We start from the raw sequence: 20657 nt of genomic DNA, 5'->3' as shown, positions 1-20657 counted from the left end.
TTGTTTCATTATTGCTCTTAAAGATGTAGAATTGGAAGAGAAAGAAAAAAAAAAGACAGAAAACCTGTGGCTTATCTGGGTCCCACGAAGGCTAGACATAGTTTCTTCTAAATTCTGCCTCAAATCAGCTATGTTTTTCACAGTTCTCAATCTTCTTGTTTCAGGGTCTTCACCTATAAAGCAGCATTTGTTATTCATGCCATTTTCTATTCTCAAATAATTACATCCATAGATGAATATCATGAACACTTCTTAAACAATAAAAGACAGAAATTTCAAAAACATCATTCTGAAAGTTTTAATTCTTTTTACCAAAAATCTGAACATAAAGAAACAAAATATCACAACCAATAATTTTTGAAGTAAGAATAACATAATTTTGGACAAAATACATGATTCATACTCCTGAGTTTAATTTTTAAAATCTAAGAATATGTGGAACCTAATGATTTCAATAATCACATGTACTGTAATTGTACGCAGAATACATGGAATGACTTCTGCTCATGCAGTTAAGTATATGGGCCTAGGTAAGTCAGAAGCCTAAAATTCATTCCAGGCTTTCTACATGGGTGGCAGTGACCTAAATAATGACTCAATGGCTGCTTCTCAGTATGTACATCAGCTGGAAAATGAAATCAGAAGGGATAAGCCAGGACTTACTGGAAACTCGGACATGGTATATGGGAAACCCCAGTAGTCTCCTAACACTGCTCACCCTAAAAGCAATGAGCTACTTTTTAAAAGATTTAATCATTTTATTTGCAAGTCGAAGTGACAGATGGAGGGAGATAGGGAGAGAAATAGAGAGAAGAGAGGAAGAGAGACTCTTCCATCTGCTGGTTCACTTCTCATATGGCTGCAACAGCCAGTGCTGGGCCAGGTCAATGCCAGGAGCTTCATCCAGGTCTCCCTCTTGGGTGGCAGGGCCCCAAATATCTAGGCCTTCCACTGTCTTTCCCAGGTTACTGGTAGAAAACTGGATTGGAAATGGAGCCAAATATTCGTATTTGTGACATAGAGTTCAAATAATGTTCTAGGCATCTAAATCCAAGATATTTGTATCTAACAGGGTTGAAAGCAAATAGTGTTGTTGTTATGGTAATGCTGTTCTCACTCTATCATGACCTATTATTTGGGGGCAGGAGTGCTGGGCAACGACTTTGATTACTGCCAGGCAACATCTAGGCCAGTGTGCACTTGAAGTTTGTAAGTCTAGATAAGAAAGGTACATAAAAGGATAACAGAAGTGTTTCATTCTATTCATTTTGAATTGAACAGGATTCCAAGAATGGGGACTTTCAATTAAAAAACAATGAAGGGAAGAGGGAAGCTAAAATGGAATGGATGGATTAAGGGGATAGAAGGAGAAAGAGAGGATGGCAGGAGGTTACAGGAAAAAGAGGGGAATGGAAGGACTGAAGGGAAAGGAAAAAGAAAAGGTAGGCAGGTAAACAGCATATATTAAATTACACCATGAAAGCAGTCACTCAGATGGAGAAGTCTAGATGTGCATCAATAATCTGCTTTAAGAATATGGGTAGCTATGATTGGACGGATGGTGCACTGGTTAAAACTGGTGCTTGAAATGCCTGCACCTTATGTTAGAGTGCCTGCATTACTCAAGTTCTAGCTTTGTTCCTGATCATCTAAATCCCTGGAGGTAGCGGTGATGGATCCAGTACTGGGGTTTCTATCACTCATGTGAGAGATCACATCACGTTTCCAGATTGTGATAGTTGTTTGGAGGAGTGAGCCAGTGGGCAGGAGATTGTCTGTCCCTCTTCCCTTCAAAATACATAATTTTTTTTTAAAGAAGAATATGGGTAGCTACTCCAACCTACTAATTTCAGAGCATTGAGGTCTTATTTTTTTTAATGTGCCTATAGTACATTCATACTCATGATGGAAATGTCAGAGATTGTCCCCTTACATCTCAGGCAAAAAGCTGATCTGTTTTATGTAGGGCATGGCTTAGGTCTCTGCCTGACACCTCTAGCAATGAAAAGAGCCCTCACACCTGCAGTGAACAACGGTTCCTTCACTTAAGTCTCATTATGAAAATACTGATGAGGTATGAGCAATGTTCTGTCTCTTTTTCACTTCCACCTAGTAGCCTCAATGGGTCTGAAACAGACTGAACAAATTTAGACTATCTTAGCCATGGTAGTCATCCAAATATGAGAAGGCAACTATTAATTCTTCGATTATCTTTCTCAGCCAAATGCTGCTACTTTGATTAGCATTCCTCTTTCGGGATGGCTGCCAAAATAACAGCCATTCTGCTGTCAGTCTGTAAATCTTCTTTCAAGTCATAAATTTTTCAAACAATTAAAATGTGCTTCATAACAGTATTATGGTTTCAAACTTAGTATTTTTAAAAATTCCCTAAAGGAACTGTATGTTTTTAAATATTTTATTTTATTTTTATTTGATACACAAGAATTTCAGACAGAAGGACACACACACACAGAGATCTTCTATTCTTTTGTTTATTCCCCATATGGCCACAACAGTTAGAGTAGTGCTTATCCAAAAACCAGGAGCCAGGTGCTTCTTCTGGGTTTTCCACATGAATGTAGGGGGTCCAAGGACATGAGCCATCCTCTGCTGCTTTCCCAGGTCATAAGCAAGAACGGGATTAAAGTGGAGCAGCTGGTACATGGACCAGTGTTTACATGGGATGCCAGCACTGCATGGAAGCCTAGCCTAGTATGCTGCAGAACTGGCCCTTGGGATTGTATTTTTAATCTATATTTTAAGAGATGAACAAGCATGTTGGTTGCTCATGGACATGGCAAAAACATTTGATACATTAATTCAAGTAATGCAAATTCTATTCCTATAGATTAACATTACTTGTACTCTCAGAACTTTTAATAACTTTTGAGGCTATGACTGTATTCTCCCTGGAAGTTGTTCATATGCTTCTCTTCATAAATATAACACAATGTCTTTTGGAAATAGCTATGAGGAAGATGGTCTTTCATTTTCAAATAATCTAGGAAGAAATTTGATGACAAAGAAGAATTTGTAGGGTAAATTTTAAAGGATTGAGAAAGAATGTCAATATATTCAGAGAAAAAGCAAAGGGAAAGTACAGCTTTAATCAATTGAGTCAAAAGAAATAATGAACACAGAGGAGAAATCTAGAAGTGCATTAAACCTAAGACTCACTATGGGAGATTTATTATAGCAGAGAAACATTCAATTCTAGGTGTTTCTAAGAGATTAGAAATCGTAGGCAGAGGAGAGTACTGCGGTTTTGTTTGTTGGAGGAGATGGAGAATACAACTCGATGAATTTATAAAAGTTCCTAGAACAAGACATTATATATATCACCTATCCCTGACCTGGGTCTCTAGGATAACGTCCCTCAGGCATTCCAAGCTTGGGAGAACTTCACTTGATCTTAGCCAAAAGGCCGAGAAGCGATGGGAGAACTTCAAAGTTGTAACCAAAAGGCATGTTAAGTACTCACCAATTAGCATAAACTTGAATTATGTTTAGTATCTCTTTAAATTTTATTTTCATTTTTTATTGTAAAATCAGAAACAAACACCACACATGCACACACACATACACACACATACAAAGAAAAAACAACAAAAAGAGGCAGAAAGGGGGCAGATATGGAAAGACAGACAGAAAAGAACCTCTCGTGTTTCATTTGTCAAATGCCAGCAACAACAGGCCTGAACAAAGCCAAAACCAGGAGCCTGGAATTTAATCCACGTTTCCCATGTAGGCAGCAGGGACCCAAGTACTTGAGCCATCACTAGTTCCACTGCATAGCACACATTAACAGGAAGCTGGAATTGGAAGTGGATCTGAAGACGAGCCCAGGCATTCCAACATAGGATATGGACAACTTAATATTGTCGCCTCCTACTAATACCTTTTGTGCAATAAAGAGAATTGTAGTATCTTCAGATATTCTGTTTCACTATTTTTATATCTACATCATCTTTTAAATTCCGTTTTCCAATTCAGCGCAAATCTGAAATTTTCAAACTCTTCCTAGAGAATCCATTGCTTTCTTGTCTTTTCCCTCATGTTTGAGAACCACAGACTCCTTTTCTACTTTTTTTTTTTCCATCATGATGTTCACTCATGACACAGAGTCACTGATGAAAATCTGGCAAATGGACTCTTTCCTCAAAATACTTAGCAAAAAATAATTGCAAATTTATTCATGCCATGAAAGATAATAACCAAAGCAGAATTGATAGCTGTACATGTTTTCAGTGGCCCATGGAAGATAAAAGTAAAAGAACTTACAACTACCCTAAAGATTGACTGCAGTGTCTGAAAGGCCCTATAAATTTGCATTCACTTGATATCTTCAGGCTTGGGAACGGAAAGAAAATGGAGAGGGATACCAATCGTATAACATAAATAAAATTAAAACTTCAGTAATAAACACATAAAATCCCAAATGCAAACTTTATTTACTCACAAAAATGTTGTACCTTCTCAAAGTTTACTCCAAAACTAAGTGTTGGTATTATGGTAGGGGCTGGTAAATATTTTCCAGAATGATATATTTTGGAATTCATGTTGAAAAGCGGTGTACAGTGCTTTTTAAAAAATTGCTTATAAGGTCTTTAAGAGCGCAGTACCAAATAATAAGCTCAGTTTTGTACTCCTTGGCTACCACTTAGTGACTTTCACATGGCTGAATCTTTGTGGTTCTGCTCATACATTTTAGGCTTTAATTATACACAATTATAATTAAAACTGCCAGTGCTGGCATCTTTTAATAGAAAATCAAATTATAAATGAATGAACCTGATTCACAGAGAATTACATCCCCATGTCATCCATATTACCAATGTTTCTACTGAGAATACAGAAGATTAATTTATTTTGAAAAATAAATCCAGTTTTATGGATGGTCCAACAGTTATTTGCATAAAAAAGTATCAGAAACTTGTCTGCTTAATCCCAGTACTCTAGCCAAAGAAATAACAGACTACAGCCAACAGTTTTGTAATTGTCTTTAAAATATTCTTTGCTGTTATTTTAGCAAGGATCTTAGCCTGTCATACTTATTAGGATATCTAAGACTAAAGAGTTGAGCTCAAGAACCTCACCTAAAAGCTAACCTGAAAGAGGTTTTTTGAGGCACCAGCAGAACCCAGCTAAGCACGTTGTTGAAATTCTGAAACTGCTGTGTGCTGTAGTCCTGGACATATTCACCCATTTCAATTGCATCATCATTTAAGAAATTTTATCATTTGGAAACACAACTATTCATATCAGAGGCATTTATGGAAATTTTCCTTACTTATTCACTTGCGATTTGAGAAACAGGAAAAAGTGGGGAGAAAAACAGAATAATGACATAGTTGTACAAATATGATAAACATGCTCCATTTAAATACCATTATGTAAGTCTTTTGTGGGGAGGTTACTCTCTGACAGTAAGGTTCCAAGTTTTTTTATGCACAAAAAGGCATGTATCATATACACACCCACCCATAGCATGCTATTATTTAACAGAACAACCAACAAATACAGTCAGAGACTGCAACTCTACTTACATCTTCGAAAATACTACCATATGTGGTACTTAGAGCAAGATAAATGCATTTTAAAGGAAAAGGATGATTATTATCTGATTCTATAGTTCCAGAGGGTCAAAAGAGGAACAAGATTCATGAGGATTAAGATTGCCCGCTGCCTTTGAAATGCACACAGCTCTCTTATGAGAAGCAGTTCATCACAGAAATCACACAATGGTGAAGAAGTAAATCTTAGTGTCTAAGTACCTTGTTCATTCGGTTTCGGAAATCATTATTCTGACAACTGTGGAAATATTACTCTTTTAAAGCCAAAGTGACATGAAAAATTGAGCAATATTTGCCTCTGAGCTTCCTTAGTCTATAAATCTGGCTAGCAGAAAGAGCCCAGAAATGCTTGTAAAACATGTTGCAATATGAAGGTTACATAAAGAATTGCAACAAGCCTGAATTTAGCATTGGTTGCTTGAGTAAAAAAACAGAGATCATCGATCAGATTCAATCCTTTCTGAATTTAGGGAACAATTGTGAAAATACACATTGATGTAAAACAGAAAATGGTGAATGTTACAATACTTATGGATTATAGAAATAGCTTAATACGGGAAATGCATTTTGGTAGTAGATTTAATATAGAAATCTCAATTGAAATACACTGTAGATGTTTAGATAAACGGCAAAATTGACGCTTCAAAGTTTGATCACAAAACTGAAGAATCACTTGACATCAGAAGTTACTACTGAACTCACATCACCAAAAAGGCTTAGCTTGTAGAAGTATGAAAACAACTCCCATCTACCCATGCAGCAGTTTAAGCAATTCTGATGTTCATATTCAGAATAGTTTTGTCACATGTACACACACACACACACACACACGTGAGAAAGTTAAAGGTATCAGAGAATTGTACATTTCTCAAATTATTTCCTGGAATGCATGTAGCTTTCAGTGAGGGGTAAAAAAAAAAAGCCTTATATTTGACCAATACTGAGTCTACAGAAGAAATCTGACTCTACAGAGCATTTAGCCAGGACCTTCCTTCTGATACGAGGTGACCTTGAAGGAAGTTGAGCAAACAGGCCCCGTTAATGACTAAGCTAAAACACACACACACACATGCATGTTAGGAGTTTGAAATGTTAACATTTTTATGGTTGTTTAGAATTACTGAACACCAGGCCAATAATGCCCAGGGCGGATGGCTAGCATTTACTTCCTTCAAACAGACTTTGCAAACAGTGTTCAGACCTCAGCTTGATCTCTCTCTCCCATTCTTTCTCTCTCTCTCACATACACACACATTTCAAGAAGCAAGCAAGCAATTACAGCAATTTTTCTAAGCAACTGCATTTGGTGGGGGGGGGGGTAGGGAATAAATGTGAATAATGGAAGATATTTGGCTAATCAATCAACTTTAGATCAAAGTGAGATTTTCTCCCATCCCACTCACACTTTCCAGAGCCAACTGGACTTACCTAGTAAGTCTGTGTACAGTGCCTGCTCCAGATCCCCCAGCATGGTTAGGATGACATCCTCATCCAGATGAGCGGTCCCTTCCCGCAGGCAGCTTTCTCCCTCTTCCTCAGCCCAGCTTCTGCTGATGCTGCTTAACTTGGAGGACACATTTTCATCTTCGGATCTGCTATCTTCATCACTCTCACCTTCCAAGTCTCTTCTTGCAGGCCAGGCCTCCAAGTCCTCACCTGCTGACTGGCTGCCTCCTGGAGGCAGGAAACTCCAGGCTTCTGAGCCACTGGAGTGGTACAGTGACTGCACTGACCGGGAGAGAAACCTGGACAGCGAGCGCCCCTCTGCATAGTGGGAATCTCTCTGGTTGGCTTTTGCAGCATTTCCAAACCAGTTGGAAATGCGCACAGTAGGTCTCCTCTGCCCTTCATTGGTGAGGGAAAGGTTGGTCAGAGACTTTTGCTTCTGAAGGAAAGTCCCCTTTCTTCTGACCTCCCTGCTCTGAAACACAGAGAGTTCAGCTGGCCGCTGCATGCTCCTTCTGCTCGCTACTTCCTTTCAACTGGACTTCATATTGTTCTTAGACATCGCAGCTGCAAATAGCCTTTCTTGCTTTTTTAATTAAGATATACACTGTGATAAAAGCTCAAACACTTACAGAAGACTCTGGAGAGAAGGCATATGTAATTATTTGCCTACCACATAGCTTGCCACATCATTCGCTGATCAGCAGTACTTACAAACATTTTGCTTGAATGTATCTAAAGCAGAAAAGAGTTCACCAAAGACTGCTCCAGCAGAAAAGTAGTGTAGGAAGCCAACTACGTTTTTCCCGTCTTCATCCAATGGCATGCCTCAGCAAGATGAAAGGTCCACACTTCCCTCTCCCGCTTCTGTGCTCAGAAACGCAGGTAGTGAAGCAAGAGCAATGTCCCTGGCTTTCTTCTTCCTCTTCTTTTTCTTTCCTTTGCTTCTCACCGGTCCTTATGTGACTCAGGTTTTCAACATTTAATCTAATGAGCTGACAGTGCAGCAAGTACAACCCCCTGCACCAGAGCCCAGGAGGAGCAGAAATTAAGCAGTGAAACCCAGCCCTGCCCGAGCCTCTTGCATTTTTAGTATTCTACCTGCATGCTCAGATCTATGGCTCTTCCTTGCTGCTGCTGCAGTGGATGCTGCTGGCTGCCATGGCAGCAAACATCCTGTGAAATTAACACAGAAGCACGCGAGCCAGCAGCTGTCCAGCCTAGAGTGCCACAGGTTTCACAGCCAAACCTGAATGAGCCGCTACACTATTAACCCGATGCACATTTGAATGACTGTAAGCCACCCAGCCTCAGACACCAATACACACACACACACACACACACTCCCTCTCTCACTCACATACACAACACCCAGTTTCGAAGCTGAGAATGACAGACTAATTCTCCGTAGCTGCAGGCAGCTGAAGCAGGCAGATCTGCCTCCTGAATGTAGGGATTTGTGCTGTAAAAGCACAAATCAAATTGAAGGGAGTGAAAGACCTAAAAAATGGAGCACGGCCCTCACCACCCGCTGACAGATAATACTTTCAAGAGAAAGTCTTTAAAGGGAAATATTTCATTTCATCTTTTAAAGAGCACATTCAAGGTTTTTTTTTTTTCTTTCTTAAATCTACAGCCATTTGGTAACTCCTAATGTGACAATACAAATCAAAATTTTTTCCACTTAAAAAACTGAAAAAAAAAACTGAAGAGGTTTTTCTTTGTATTATTTTGACTTACAGCATCCAATTAAAAGTTTATGGCCAAGTGTGTAGAACATAATGAAGTGTCAGAAAACACAAAGGCCTATTTTTCTCCTTTTCTATTTTTCCAAGTCCATTCCATTAAGCTCTCAGGTCACAATTGGCTAATAATTTAATACAAACAGAAAAGCTTAAAGGTGATTTTTTATATATTACATTATTGTGTAATTTGTGATACCACCATGAAATTTTGATTAAAAAAACATGTTAAAACAAATTAAAGATAAAACAGAGATTTGAAGAAATGTTTCTATCTAGAAGAAAAGCTTCAAAGACAATATGTGGGTATGTTTTACTTTCAAATGTCCTGTTAAAAGGAGGAAAGTGGATTTATACATAGTATTATTCAATTGTATCATTCAAAATGATATAAAAGTCCTCATCATTTTCATATATTATGTGGTAAAATATTCTGATTTTCCATTTCTTACTGATAATCTCAACTAGGGGGAAATTATCATTTTTAACAATCTATACAATAGATTTATTAACAAATAATTTGCATAACTTGTAATACATAAACGATACACTGTCTATACATATAACAATGCATGTACCTCAGTTATGCTCCCTCCAATGTGGCTCATACTTAGATCCATTTTACACAAAAGGGAACCAGATGGAAGGACACTGATTACTTCTGACTAAATTTTCAATAACAAATATACCTATGAACTGTGAATACTATCTCAGTTAATTTTTACTCTTTGAAACTTAACTAGTTTTAAAAATGTGTTTAAGTGAAAGTGTACATGTTTAGCCATTGTAACTGATCATTATATTTCTAAAAACTGAATTTTGTAAAGTATTTTTAAAAGTTCAAAATAGAGTGGCTGGGTTTATGATACAATGGGTTAAGCAATGGTGCATTGGTGCAATGGTGACATTTGATTTGGATTCCAGTTTCAGGCCCAGAGGCTCCAGTTCCAACCCAACTCCTGATAATGCACCTGGGAAAGCATAGCAACATGACTCAAGCACTTGGACCCCCACATCTTTGTGTGGGACCCTGACAAAGCTGCTGGCTACAACCTGGTGATTCCAGCCACTTGGAGAGTAAACCAAGAGACAGAAAATCTCTGTGTGTCATTCTTCTTCTGTGACTTCATATTTCAGATACATAAATAAATGGGTTTCATAAATGGGTTTTTTAAAGAACCGAGTTCAACTATTTTAAAAGAATTAAAGATCAAAAATGTCACTCTGTGCATTGCTGAGCAGAAATTTTATTTCCTTTACTTTGAGTTATTGTGGCCTAATGAATTTCTGGGTGATTAGACAATAATTCTGCTGAAGTTTTGAGATTCAATTTGCTTGAAAAATATTAGACAAATATATGGTAATGTATCCTAAGGCTTTATATACCCAGAGAATAAGAGAACATTTAAATATTTCACAACAATTGAGCTTTTGCAACTATAAATGAAACCAGTCATTACGTCTTTTCAGTGTGTACATGCTTGTATAGCAATCATCTTAAAATGGTGGTGCTTAAATTTTAAATGTTCAGAAATGCTGAAAGTTTTACTAACCCCATACAGCTCGCAGGCTTCAGCCCCAAAACTGCTGCCCCAGTAGGTCTGAGAGGGTTTCAAATCCATGAAGAGAGTCACAGAGACTGCTAGCTCTCCAGTTGGAGAATTTGGTGGGCAATATTTGCTGTCCACTATGGTGTGACTATGCCCCCCAAAAGACACTCAGCAGTATTTGGAGGCACTTTGGGTTGTAACAACAGTAAAGTAACGGGGACAGCTTCTAAGTGGTAGAGGCTGATGATACTGCAAACATTCTACAAAAGCAGAACAACTCTTCACAACAGAGAAGTATGCAGTTTGCAATGTCAGTAGCATCAACATTAAGAAATTTTAGTTTAGTGAAAGTTATTTTGCCATTACAAATAATTTAGAAACTTCAGTGGCTTTCAAAAACAATCATGCTCTTTTTCTGACATTAATATATCTCTGTGTTGGCTTCAACTTGGTTCCTGTTATCTTTAATTCTAAGACTCAGGCTGCAGGAACAACCTCATTCCGTGAAGCACTGACTTTATGACAGATGGGATCCAAGATTTGATTCTTTTAAAAAAAGGAAATATTTGCTTGTTTAAAAGTTAGAATGAGAGAGTGAGAGAGAGAGAGAGAGAGAGAGAGAGAGAGAGAGAGAGAGAGAGAGAATATCTTTGGTTCACTCCCCATGTTTCTGGGGCCAACAGGACTGGGTCAAGTTAAGCCCGGAAGCCCTAAACTCCAACTGATCTCTCACACGGTGGCAAGGGCCAAACACTTGTTCCTTTTTCTGCTGCATTCCCAGGTACATTAACAAGGAGCTGCATCAAAACTTCAGTGGCCAGGGCTCCAACTGGCAACTGTTGAAGATGCAGGCATCACTTGCTGTGCCACTTCCCTGGCCCCCAAGCACTGACTCTTAAATGCTTCTACTCAGAAATAATTAATGCTATTTCCACATTCACATTTGCCAAATCAAACCAAATTAAGTGACACATCATATTCCTTTCCTGATTCAACTGTGTAATAAATATACCTGTAGGAGTGAGCCTAAGGACAAATGAGATAACTTGAAGGAGCCAGTAAGGAGGGACTTGGAGAAAACATCATTGAACTTGAGAAATAATCCAGAGAAAGAAAATACCAAAAGGTGGTGTTTCATTGGTTTGTTTGTTTTGCTTAAAGACATTTCTATCTAGTTTGTCACTAGAATTATATCAGTCCAGCAGTTTACCCTGAACTATCGAGGAGAACACCATCATCATTTTTCTAGAGACAGAGCCACCTACTTACCTTGAATATTCATTCAAACACAGCTGCACTTATACTTATTGGTACCCATACACAAATGCATGTTTACAAGGTAGAGGAGGAGTCTAAATTAAAAAGATCTAAATATATTCTGTCAACAGCAAAAATGACAATCACTCTTATTTTGCTGAGCTCTAAACTACAGAAACCATAATGTTCTGGAAAGAAACACTATATAGTTCTTCAGCAAACATAATCACCATGTGGCTACTTAAGTAAAAGGTATAATCAGTCCAACTATCTAAGCTAGATCTTCTTGATCTTTATAAACATTCAAGGAAAAGGGAATTTTAGTGATCATATACAAAAGTTTTAATGCCAGATATTTACCATTATGTAACACAAAGTCTAGAAGTTAAAAAAAAAATCACACATAACCATGAGCTTATCCTTCTGTTTAAACACTTCTAGCATTCCCTGTCCATCAAATTATTTTAACATTTATCTTTTTTTTTTCACAAGTGAAAAGTCAGTTTTATTGATTTTGGGTCAGTTTGATATCACTCAACATTTTTCAATGGAATATAAATTGCAGATAAAGGTTAAAAACTGCATTAAACAAATGTTATATGTGTTGGTGAATGTACTTATGTACAATGAGGCCAGGGTACAGCTATGTATATAAAAGTCTGCAAATCTTCTAGAATATCAACAGATTGAAAATGCATGAGTATTTTTCTTTTGGCAGGATCTCCTGGCACTTGACAGTAGCCTCAGAGGACACAATCTTATTACTAATGAATGTGAGGGAAAAAAAAGTTCAAATCAGCAAGGCCTGCACCATCAATCTGGCCAGCCTTTTAATACTGAGATTGTAACATGAATCTTAGAGATCAGGCTGAGAAGAATAAGCTTGCTCATTCACTGTCATGAGTTTTATTAATATAATATATTTCACCTGTCCATAATAATTATTGGAACCATTCTTACTAGATAAAGTAAATCTAACCAGGTTTCCTCTCAGAGAATATGATAAACACAAAAAAATTTGAGTGATTGTACCTAAAAACGTTGGAGAGATAAACATGAAGGCATAAAAAGATCTTAAATTGCAAATGTCTGAACTTTACCTCAGTGTGCCTTTTATTCTGTGTCACTCATTTCTGATGCTTACCTTCACAGTATAATTTAATTACATTTTTAATTTTCACTATCGTTTAATAACAAAGGAACTATTTATATAACTTAAAGTGAATTGTACTTTTGAACCTTCACCCAAGCTTTCCAGGTGACTTAATGAATCTATCAAATCTGTAGTGCAGCACGGACCAAGTTTGCTTCTGATGGTATCACAAATTTGTAACAGGCCAAGCACATTGCGTCTCATGTGACAGGATATTTCTCACATTGTTTGATTTAAAAAGTTTTACAGATAATGTAATGGAAACCGAAGAAAAGTCTAGGAGAGAGTTGGCCTCAGACATGGATTTTCAGAGGCTCGGGTATTTCCAACAGTGACAGTGGGTTCATTCTTTCTGCATTAGGTTCTTTTTTATTATTTTTTTCTTTCCTTATGTTTATTTTGTGGGAGGGTGAAGGCAGTTATCACTAGTTTTAGGCTTTCTATTTATTGGTTTCCTTTCTGGTAGGAAGAGAGAACATGTTTTCATCTAAAGGTCTTAGGATAAGTTCTGAGACTGGGTTTCATTTGTTCTGATTGAACTCGATTAGATCAACATCCATTCCTAGAACTGCTAGTGTGGTCAGAGAAAGCTAGCTCTCACTGCCTCTGCAGGGTCCATTGTACTTTATCTTATGACTGGAATAATCCACAAAGAAAATCAAGGTGTTCTCACAAGATAGGACAAGGAAAACTGGCCAGGTAAAACAAAAGCAAAAAATACAAAAACAATTATAATACCAGGATTTCAAGGTAGACTTATTATGTCACCAGTCTGCTTACACTGTAGATTGACTCACTTGTACCCCTTTCTAGGCCTTCAAACGTTTACTTTTCAGGCTCCCCCAAATTATGTAGGCTCCAAAATTTCACAAATATTGGCAAGACAAATTCCATTCTAATTCTCTTTTAGGAAGGCCAAGTTAACGCAATCCTGAAGAAACTGATTGAATTATTTCCCACAGAGACCCCTAAATTCATGAGCAATTCAAGGTTAATAATAATACCTGAATTATAACATGAAGCTACAGAAAACCAGCGAACCACAATCAGCAACAAAATTAATGATTATCCTTCTTAAAAAACAACAATAAAATAATAAGGTAATTATGTTTTTTTGAAGCTCTTTCTTCCTGGACTACCCTACCTGCTTTTCCTTGCCCATTAAAATTCCACAACATCTACATTAGATCTTTTTCGATTTCTGTATTACCTTCCACAGACAAGTTAGCCGCATGTATCTTTTTATTCACTCACTGTTGATGCTAAAATTTCCCTTAATCTCCCATAGAGGAGCTCATACTTAATCATGTCTGTTTCCACAACATTTCATATGCCTGGCATATGTAAGATTTCAGGCGATACTCACTAAAAGATGGATGGAAGAATAACTCACATCTCAAAACAATCCTGTGAATTTATTAAGCATCTTCATTGTCATCTCACAGATAAGGAAATCAAGTAACTCTCAAAGAGTTAAATAACGGCAGTAAATAACCCATTTTTCAGTTTTTTTCTGTTCCCGGAATATTTCTATTCACACATCTCATTTAGCATTGACGGAATATTCTGCCAGCCAGTGTAAGCCAGGGTCTGACAATAAATTAAAGCATCCTGTGGTTTGTGGTTTCACTAGCAGTCAAATTACAGTAGCAACAGAATTTAGCAGACAAGAAGAGTCGTGAATAGATAAGATTCCATGAAAGGGAAGGGAATGCATTATGAATGTTGGAAACATCTCATGAACTTGAGACTACTATTTGAAATATTATTGTTCAGAGACAGACAAACAGAGATCTATCATTCGCTGGAGAAGCAGGTGATGATGGTCCAAAGCCTGTGACCCTGCACCCACATGGGAGACCTGGAAGAAACTGCTGGCTCCTGGTTTAAGATTGACTTAGTTTTGCTTGTTGTGGCTAATTTGGGAGTGAACCAGTGGCTAGATCTGCGCCCCCAAAAATGAGGGGACATACACAAGAGCAAAATTGCATGGCAATCTCCACATAAGACCTCTAACATGAAGTGGTACATCCCATGTTAATTCCAAAAGGTAACCTGGGGATGCAGGCACTGTTCTACGGCAGGTAAAGCTGCCACTTATGAGTCTGGCATCCCATTTGGGCACCAGCTTATGTCCTGGCTGTTCCAATTCTGATCCAGCTCCCTGCTAATTGGCCAGGGGAAACAACTGGAGATAGGTCAAATGCTTGTTCTGCAGCCACCAAACAGGATCTGGATGAAGCTTCTTCATGCCAGGTATGGCCACGCTCAGCCCCAACCACCATGATCCAATAGGTGGAAGATCTCACTTTTATGTGTATATATCTAACTTTAAAAGGAATAAGCAATCATTGTTCTGTAGGGGAAAAAATCAGAAAAAAAAAGATGGACTTGGAATCTCATTCTGGCATTGTCAAAATCACTCGGTGGATACTGTAGCACTATAATTCTTATCTAAGTGTGTTTCATGTCTATTGAAGTGGGGACATTCTGTAGCTCAAAAATTTGTGATATGGTTACTTTGAGAAGATTCCAAGAAATACTTGCATTTTTGTCTTTGGAGTACTACAGAATTTTTCAAACAGCATTGTTCCTTGACTATTTTCCCTTCAGACTTAACCACAAATAACAAGGTATGAATTAGATATTTATTGGAATAACAAACACTCATCTGCTTTCATGAATGCTTAGATAAAATATGCAAGATAAAATCTAAACTACTCCAGGAACAGTACATTTTGTTGACAGGACACTTGGTTTATAATGAATCTAAATCTGTATTTAGCACAATTACAACAAAGATGTTTCACATATACCTGTGCTTACCTAGATCTTAGGGAAATCAGTGTGCTCAAACTGAAAGCCTTGCTTCATGGACACAAATATCTGATAAACCATATCTAGGTTCTGATATTTTCTACTACATTATCTAGATATAAATAACTATTTCCTTAATGAAACATTTTCCCCCAGAATGTATATTTGGAGTTACTATGTAACAAACTTCTAAAAAGTAGAAGAAGGGTTGAATTAGCCATGGGCAATTTCCACTGTTACTTGATATTTAGTATATTTTCAGAACTGCTTTAGTAAGAACAGAAGAATCTCCAGTTTTTTTTTCCAGACTGCAGTCTACTTGACATAGGGCAAAAGTATTTATAGTCTCAGCATCTGAAAGCATCGTGCTTTTCAGAGCAACAAAGAGAGCATCCTAAACAGAACAACGAGATATCTAAAAATCTCTGAAGCATGAGATGGACACAGTTCATTACTGCATTAAAATAGTACAGCACAAACAAGTTTTAACAAAAAACAATCACAGAAAGAATAGAAGGACTCTGAGTTTTGACTGACCCATTAATCAGGTCACTTACCCGATATTTCCTCTAGGCACTGCTTAGCAGTCTTACTGTATGATAAATCCATTTTTGTAGGACTGGTGCAGGAGTCAGCAGAGGGCAAAGAGGTACCTTCATTTTCTGAATGTGTTCTGAAATTAACCAAGAAACAAAAACAAATAGCAATGGTAGTTAGTAGTGATTCATCAAAATGAATGCACTCTAGCACAAAAAATCAACTTCTTAAATGTTTTACATCAAGATAAATACACATCTCTCCAAGCCTGGCATGTTCCAGGACTGTCTGGATATAGGAAAATTTTATTACTTCTAATGCACAACCCAGGCAGGACTGATACACTAAGTAGACTTACAGGATTTCCATTGTTGAAATCCGTTACTACCAATAACTGATTACATTTTATAGGCAAAAGACTTGAAAGGGTACCACTTTTTTCTTTTGCAGTCTAACAGAAAATTTGAACAAAGTATGTGCTAATTATGACAATAAGATTACTGACACTGCATTTAAAAATCTTTTTTCCACAAAGACCCTACAAATAATTCATCATGTAATAAAAAGAATGAGTAAAAACACAATGAATTCTTCTTCCTGTGTTATAAACGTCAGTGTGATGGCTAAATTATCAAAAAACACAAGTAAACCAAATTCAAGAAAACACAAAGTCATTCTGAAGACCATCATTTATAGTACGTGCTTGATACTCACAGGTACATGTACAATGGAACTATATTTCTGTGTGATTAATCTATAAAGACTAAGTTTCATCAAATGAAAGGTACTCAACAGAGGGATTGTATACTTTTGATATTCCATTCTCATTTTTATTCATTGTTGATTCATTTCATGCACAGGCAGGTAATTTGAGACAGACTTTTTTGTACAGCTTCAAAACCTCACTCTCTAGATATGCTTCCTGCTACCACATATTTCAAAAAACCACAACATGAAAATTGAAATGTCAATGAGGTGGTCACAGAAGGTGGCTGGGAACTCGCATTTACTTTTAACATATTGGTTACTCATTACTATGTCAATTAATTCCATGGTGATGTAAATTTTTGCTGATGGTATGTTGGAGCTTTTAATTGATCGGGATGATAGTCTGCTGGCTCTGTCTTCAGACCAGAGAGGGTATACCTAAGAAGCCGTTGAACTTGACTGGACAATAAGATGCTGGACTCTATGTTTGGTATATGCTTGCAATGGGGGAATCTCAACTGAACTTGAACTGTGGTTATGCAACAAGGTGGAGGAATCCACCATGGTGGGAGGGTTTGGGGAGGGGTGGGGAGAATCCCAGTACCTATGAAACTGTGTCACATAATACAATGTAATTAATGAATTTAAAATAAAATTAAAAAAAAAAGAAATATCAAAACAGAAGGAGACAAATATAGCATTGCATGCTAGGCAGTGTTCTTTGTGGACATCTCATTTGCCTTATTTCTAGTACTCAGCTTAGATCTTGCCAAGAGATTTTGAAATGTTTATTATTTAAAACATCCGTAGAAAATACTTACATGACAAAAAATAGTTCATTGTGAGAAGGTTTAAATTAACATTTTGCTTTTATTCTAACATTAGATATTTAGGGGAAAAAAGCATAATTAGCTATATCAGAAACAGCTAATACGTAGTTGGCAAAGCCAGAAAGTGGAAGTTCTTTGAGATTTTCAAAGATCAAGGGAAACAATATGCTCCATTTATAGAGCACATACACTCTTAGAAAGTACATATGTACTGATAATAAAAGGAAGGAGCTATATAAGAATTCACACGGAAAGCTTTACATGGACCTCCAATAATTTTTATTCCTATTTAATACTAAATCAAAGAATCAGAGCAAACTCTAGAAATATTTACTGCTAAACCAGCAGGCCATAGGGACCAGCAAAGACCTCAACAAACACCGATCTGTCTTTAGCGTATGTGATATATATTGGCAGCATATAGAACAACATACCACATATTGTAATTCAAGAAACATGCTTGCTTTGGCTTCTATGACAAAAATTCTCCAGTTTATTTTCTATTCTCTCTCTTGTTTTCCTTAACAATCACTAAGCACTATAATTCTGGGCAGAAGAGAAGAAAGGATACACAGGGCAAGAGCTGTGGGTTTTTTCCCAAGGAATATACTGAGCTACTTCTTGTTTCAGCTTTACACGCTCTTTCAGTCTTATACATTGTCTATATTATTATCTGTTCACACATGGATTTCAAAATTCTATCACTAGCTCAGCACTTTCCTCTGAATTCCAGATGTTTTCATTGAATGTTTAATTGCCACTTCTTCTTGGTCTTCACAAAATAATCTCCAAGCCCATATGTCCAAAAGTGAAGTCAGTCTTTTCTTAACAAATCCAGTCTTTATTCATGGAGTCCCTGAAGGAAACCATTCTGAAGCACATGAGGGCTCACAACATCTTCTGAGAAAAGGCTGCACTTTTTCCCTTCCGATGGGGTTACCATTGTATGAGAGTCTTCTGCTCACTTCCCATAGCTACTACCCACACTAAGGTTACACACTTGCTATCCTCACCACAGAACTGAGTACCTTCCAGTCTCAAAATAAGCGAATGTTCCCTATGTAACCATCCTTAATTTCACTATCAGGTGTATTTTCTAATTATAAGAACTCTGTGTTTCCTGGATCCAATTTTTCAGTCATTCAAACTCTTGCAATATAAAGTAAATCTAATTATTAAACAGTCATGTGTCTCTCAACCAGATGTGTTCTCCATTTTTGAAGTTCCCATTTTACTCACATATCTAACCCATGTCTATAAGCTGCACTCAATAAATATTTGATAAACACATAAAAATGCATATAAATAATAATACTAAAATTCTATCACTGGTTTATATATACGAAAAAACTCACATAATGTTGCATACATTGGGTTTGGATCCAAAACTTCACCCTATAACTAAAGAATTATTCATTCACATGATGTTAGCAAGTTCACAGACTGAGAGTTTTGCTTTGTCCATCTGGAAAAATGAAATAAGTGTTTTTCAAACTAATCATGAACTCAGTTGTTCTTCACACTATCTGTAAAAGCATTCTGTTGAGGCACATGGAAGAGTGGTCAATATGAAAATGGGGAATACATAAGGATTTTTGTACAGCCATTTTACCCATATTCCTGTCTATGAGTAGTTATTTACTACTCGTTCCTGAGTTCTACCTCACGCTGTTCTTCCACCTGGACTTATTTCTTATAGAACACTGTACCTTCCTATTACCTTTCTAAGATTACTGTGATTGAGCATAGGGAAAACTCCTGAAGTTTACTACGGATCTGTATTCTGTATTATACATTGAGTTTAGGGAGCTCAAGAAAGGCTGACTGGCTGCCTGCCAAGAAGTGCCACAGAGTCAAGGTGTCTTGGTGAACTGGCTGTGAGCCAAAACTGGCCTACCAGCCTGTGTAATTCAGATTTAACATATTTATGTCTTAGATGCTCCCTCACATAAGTCCTTTGCTGATATGGCTGTCTAAAGCCCAATGCTAATTAGTTCTTACAAGACTAGCAGCTGTCATAGGAGCCAGAATGCTTCTGGTCATGCTGGATAGACAGATTCAGAGTATTTTTATCTAGGGAGAAAAACCTGCATGGAGCACAATAATATTTAGAATGTGGCCTAAGAGTAGATTTTTCTTTGCTAAAAACAAATGAATCTTTGAAAAAGAACACTGTTCTTCAACAGCTGAATTGGTGACTGTCTTCCTTAATACATGAGACTGCAAACTTAATTCCATTGGTTAAGTCCCAAATCTCTCTGTCTGTGGCAATCTTTTGCAAAATGCATTCACACTTCTGACAGCTCTGTCTTATCATGGAAACCCTTATTTTATTTTGCAGTACACTAGTGTATATTTGTGACCTATTTACTCCTTACTGTCTTCTTAGTTTGTCTCAAGAGAATCTTCTTTACCCCATTTTCAAGTCCTTTCGTGTATTTCCCATGAAATTCCCCTGAGAGTTATCCACATTACCAATGATGTAGAGATAATTATAATTATTTCTTAATGAAAGGAGCATGGTTTCAACTTCAAATCATTAAAGAGGTGGTTTGAAGTCATACTCACTGTATAGTCATGTATAAATAGGACCAGATTTCTCTACATTTGTTATGAGCCATCAGTTTCTCCATGATGTTGACCTCATTTTATGGTAATGTGAAATTAGATTTTAACTTTAGTCTATAGAGAGGCAATCAGTACTGACTGGCAAAAATTTAGTTTTGACACAAATGATTAAAGAAGTTCAGTGAAGTCTGTGGAGACCCTCGGCATGTCCTCTGGTTTTCAAAAGGCTTCACAGCAGTCAAATGAAGATTCTGATCAACTCATGAAATGCTCTATAAGGATTTCAGAATCAATAGTGTTCTTATATCACAAGGTGCACGTTGACCTATATAGTAGGCATTGCAGATACAGCATTCATTGTTCCAATATAAAGTGACATTTCATTTCTTAATCATTAAAGCAAAAGAGTAAAAATTAATATCATGTTTCCCACAGGAAAATAATACTGACTATGGCATTGTACAAGTCAAACTATG

The 20657-nt window shown here is 37.1% G+C and overlaps 1 protein-coding gene across 3 annotated transcripts in view; it reads right to left on the bottom strand.

Moving 5' to 3' along the window:
- Positions 1 to 20657, bottom strand: part of NAV3 (neuron navigator 3) — a 727630-nt gene that overhangs the window by 149661 nt on the left and 557312 nt on the right. For all 3 annotated transcript variants that reach the window (XM_058673421.1, XM_058673422.1, XM_058673423.1), the window contains 2 exons: positions 16096 to 16211; positions 65 to 173 (listed from right to left, as the gene is read on the bottom strand). In XM_058673421.1, the coding sequence (XP_058529404.1) occupies positions 65 to 173; positions 16096 to 16211 (225 nt within the window). The remainder of the gene's footprint in view (positions 1 to 64; positions 174 to 16095; positions 16212 to 20657) is intronic.

This window comes from Ochotona princeps, chromosome 15, assembly GCF_030435755.1.
Source record: "Ochotona princeps isolate mOchPri1 chromosome 15, mOchPri1.hap1, whole genome shotgun sequence".
In the NCBI taxonomy this organism is placed as follows: domain Eukaryota; kingdom Metazoa; phylum Chordata; class Mammalia; order Lagomorpha; family Ochotonidae; genus Ochotona; species Ochotona princeps.
This window is presented reverse-complemented; position numbering and strand designations above follow the sequence as displayed.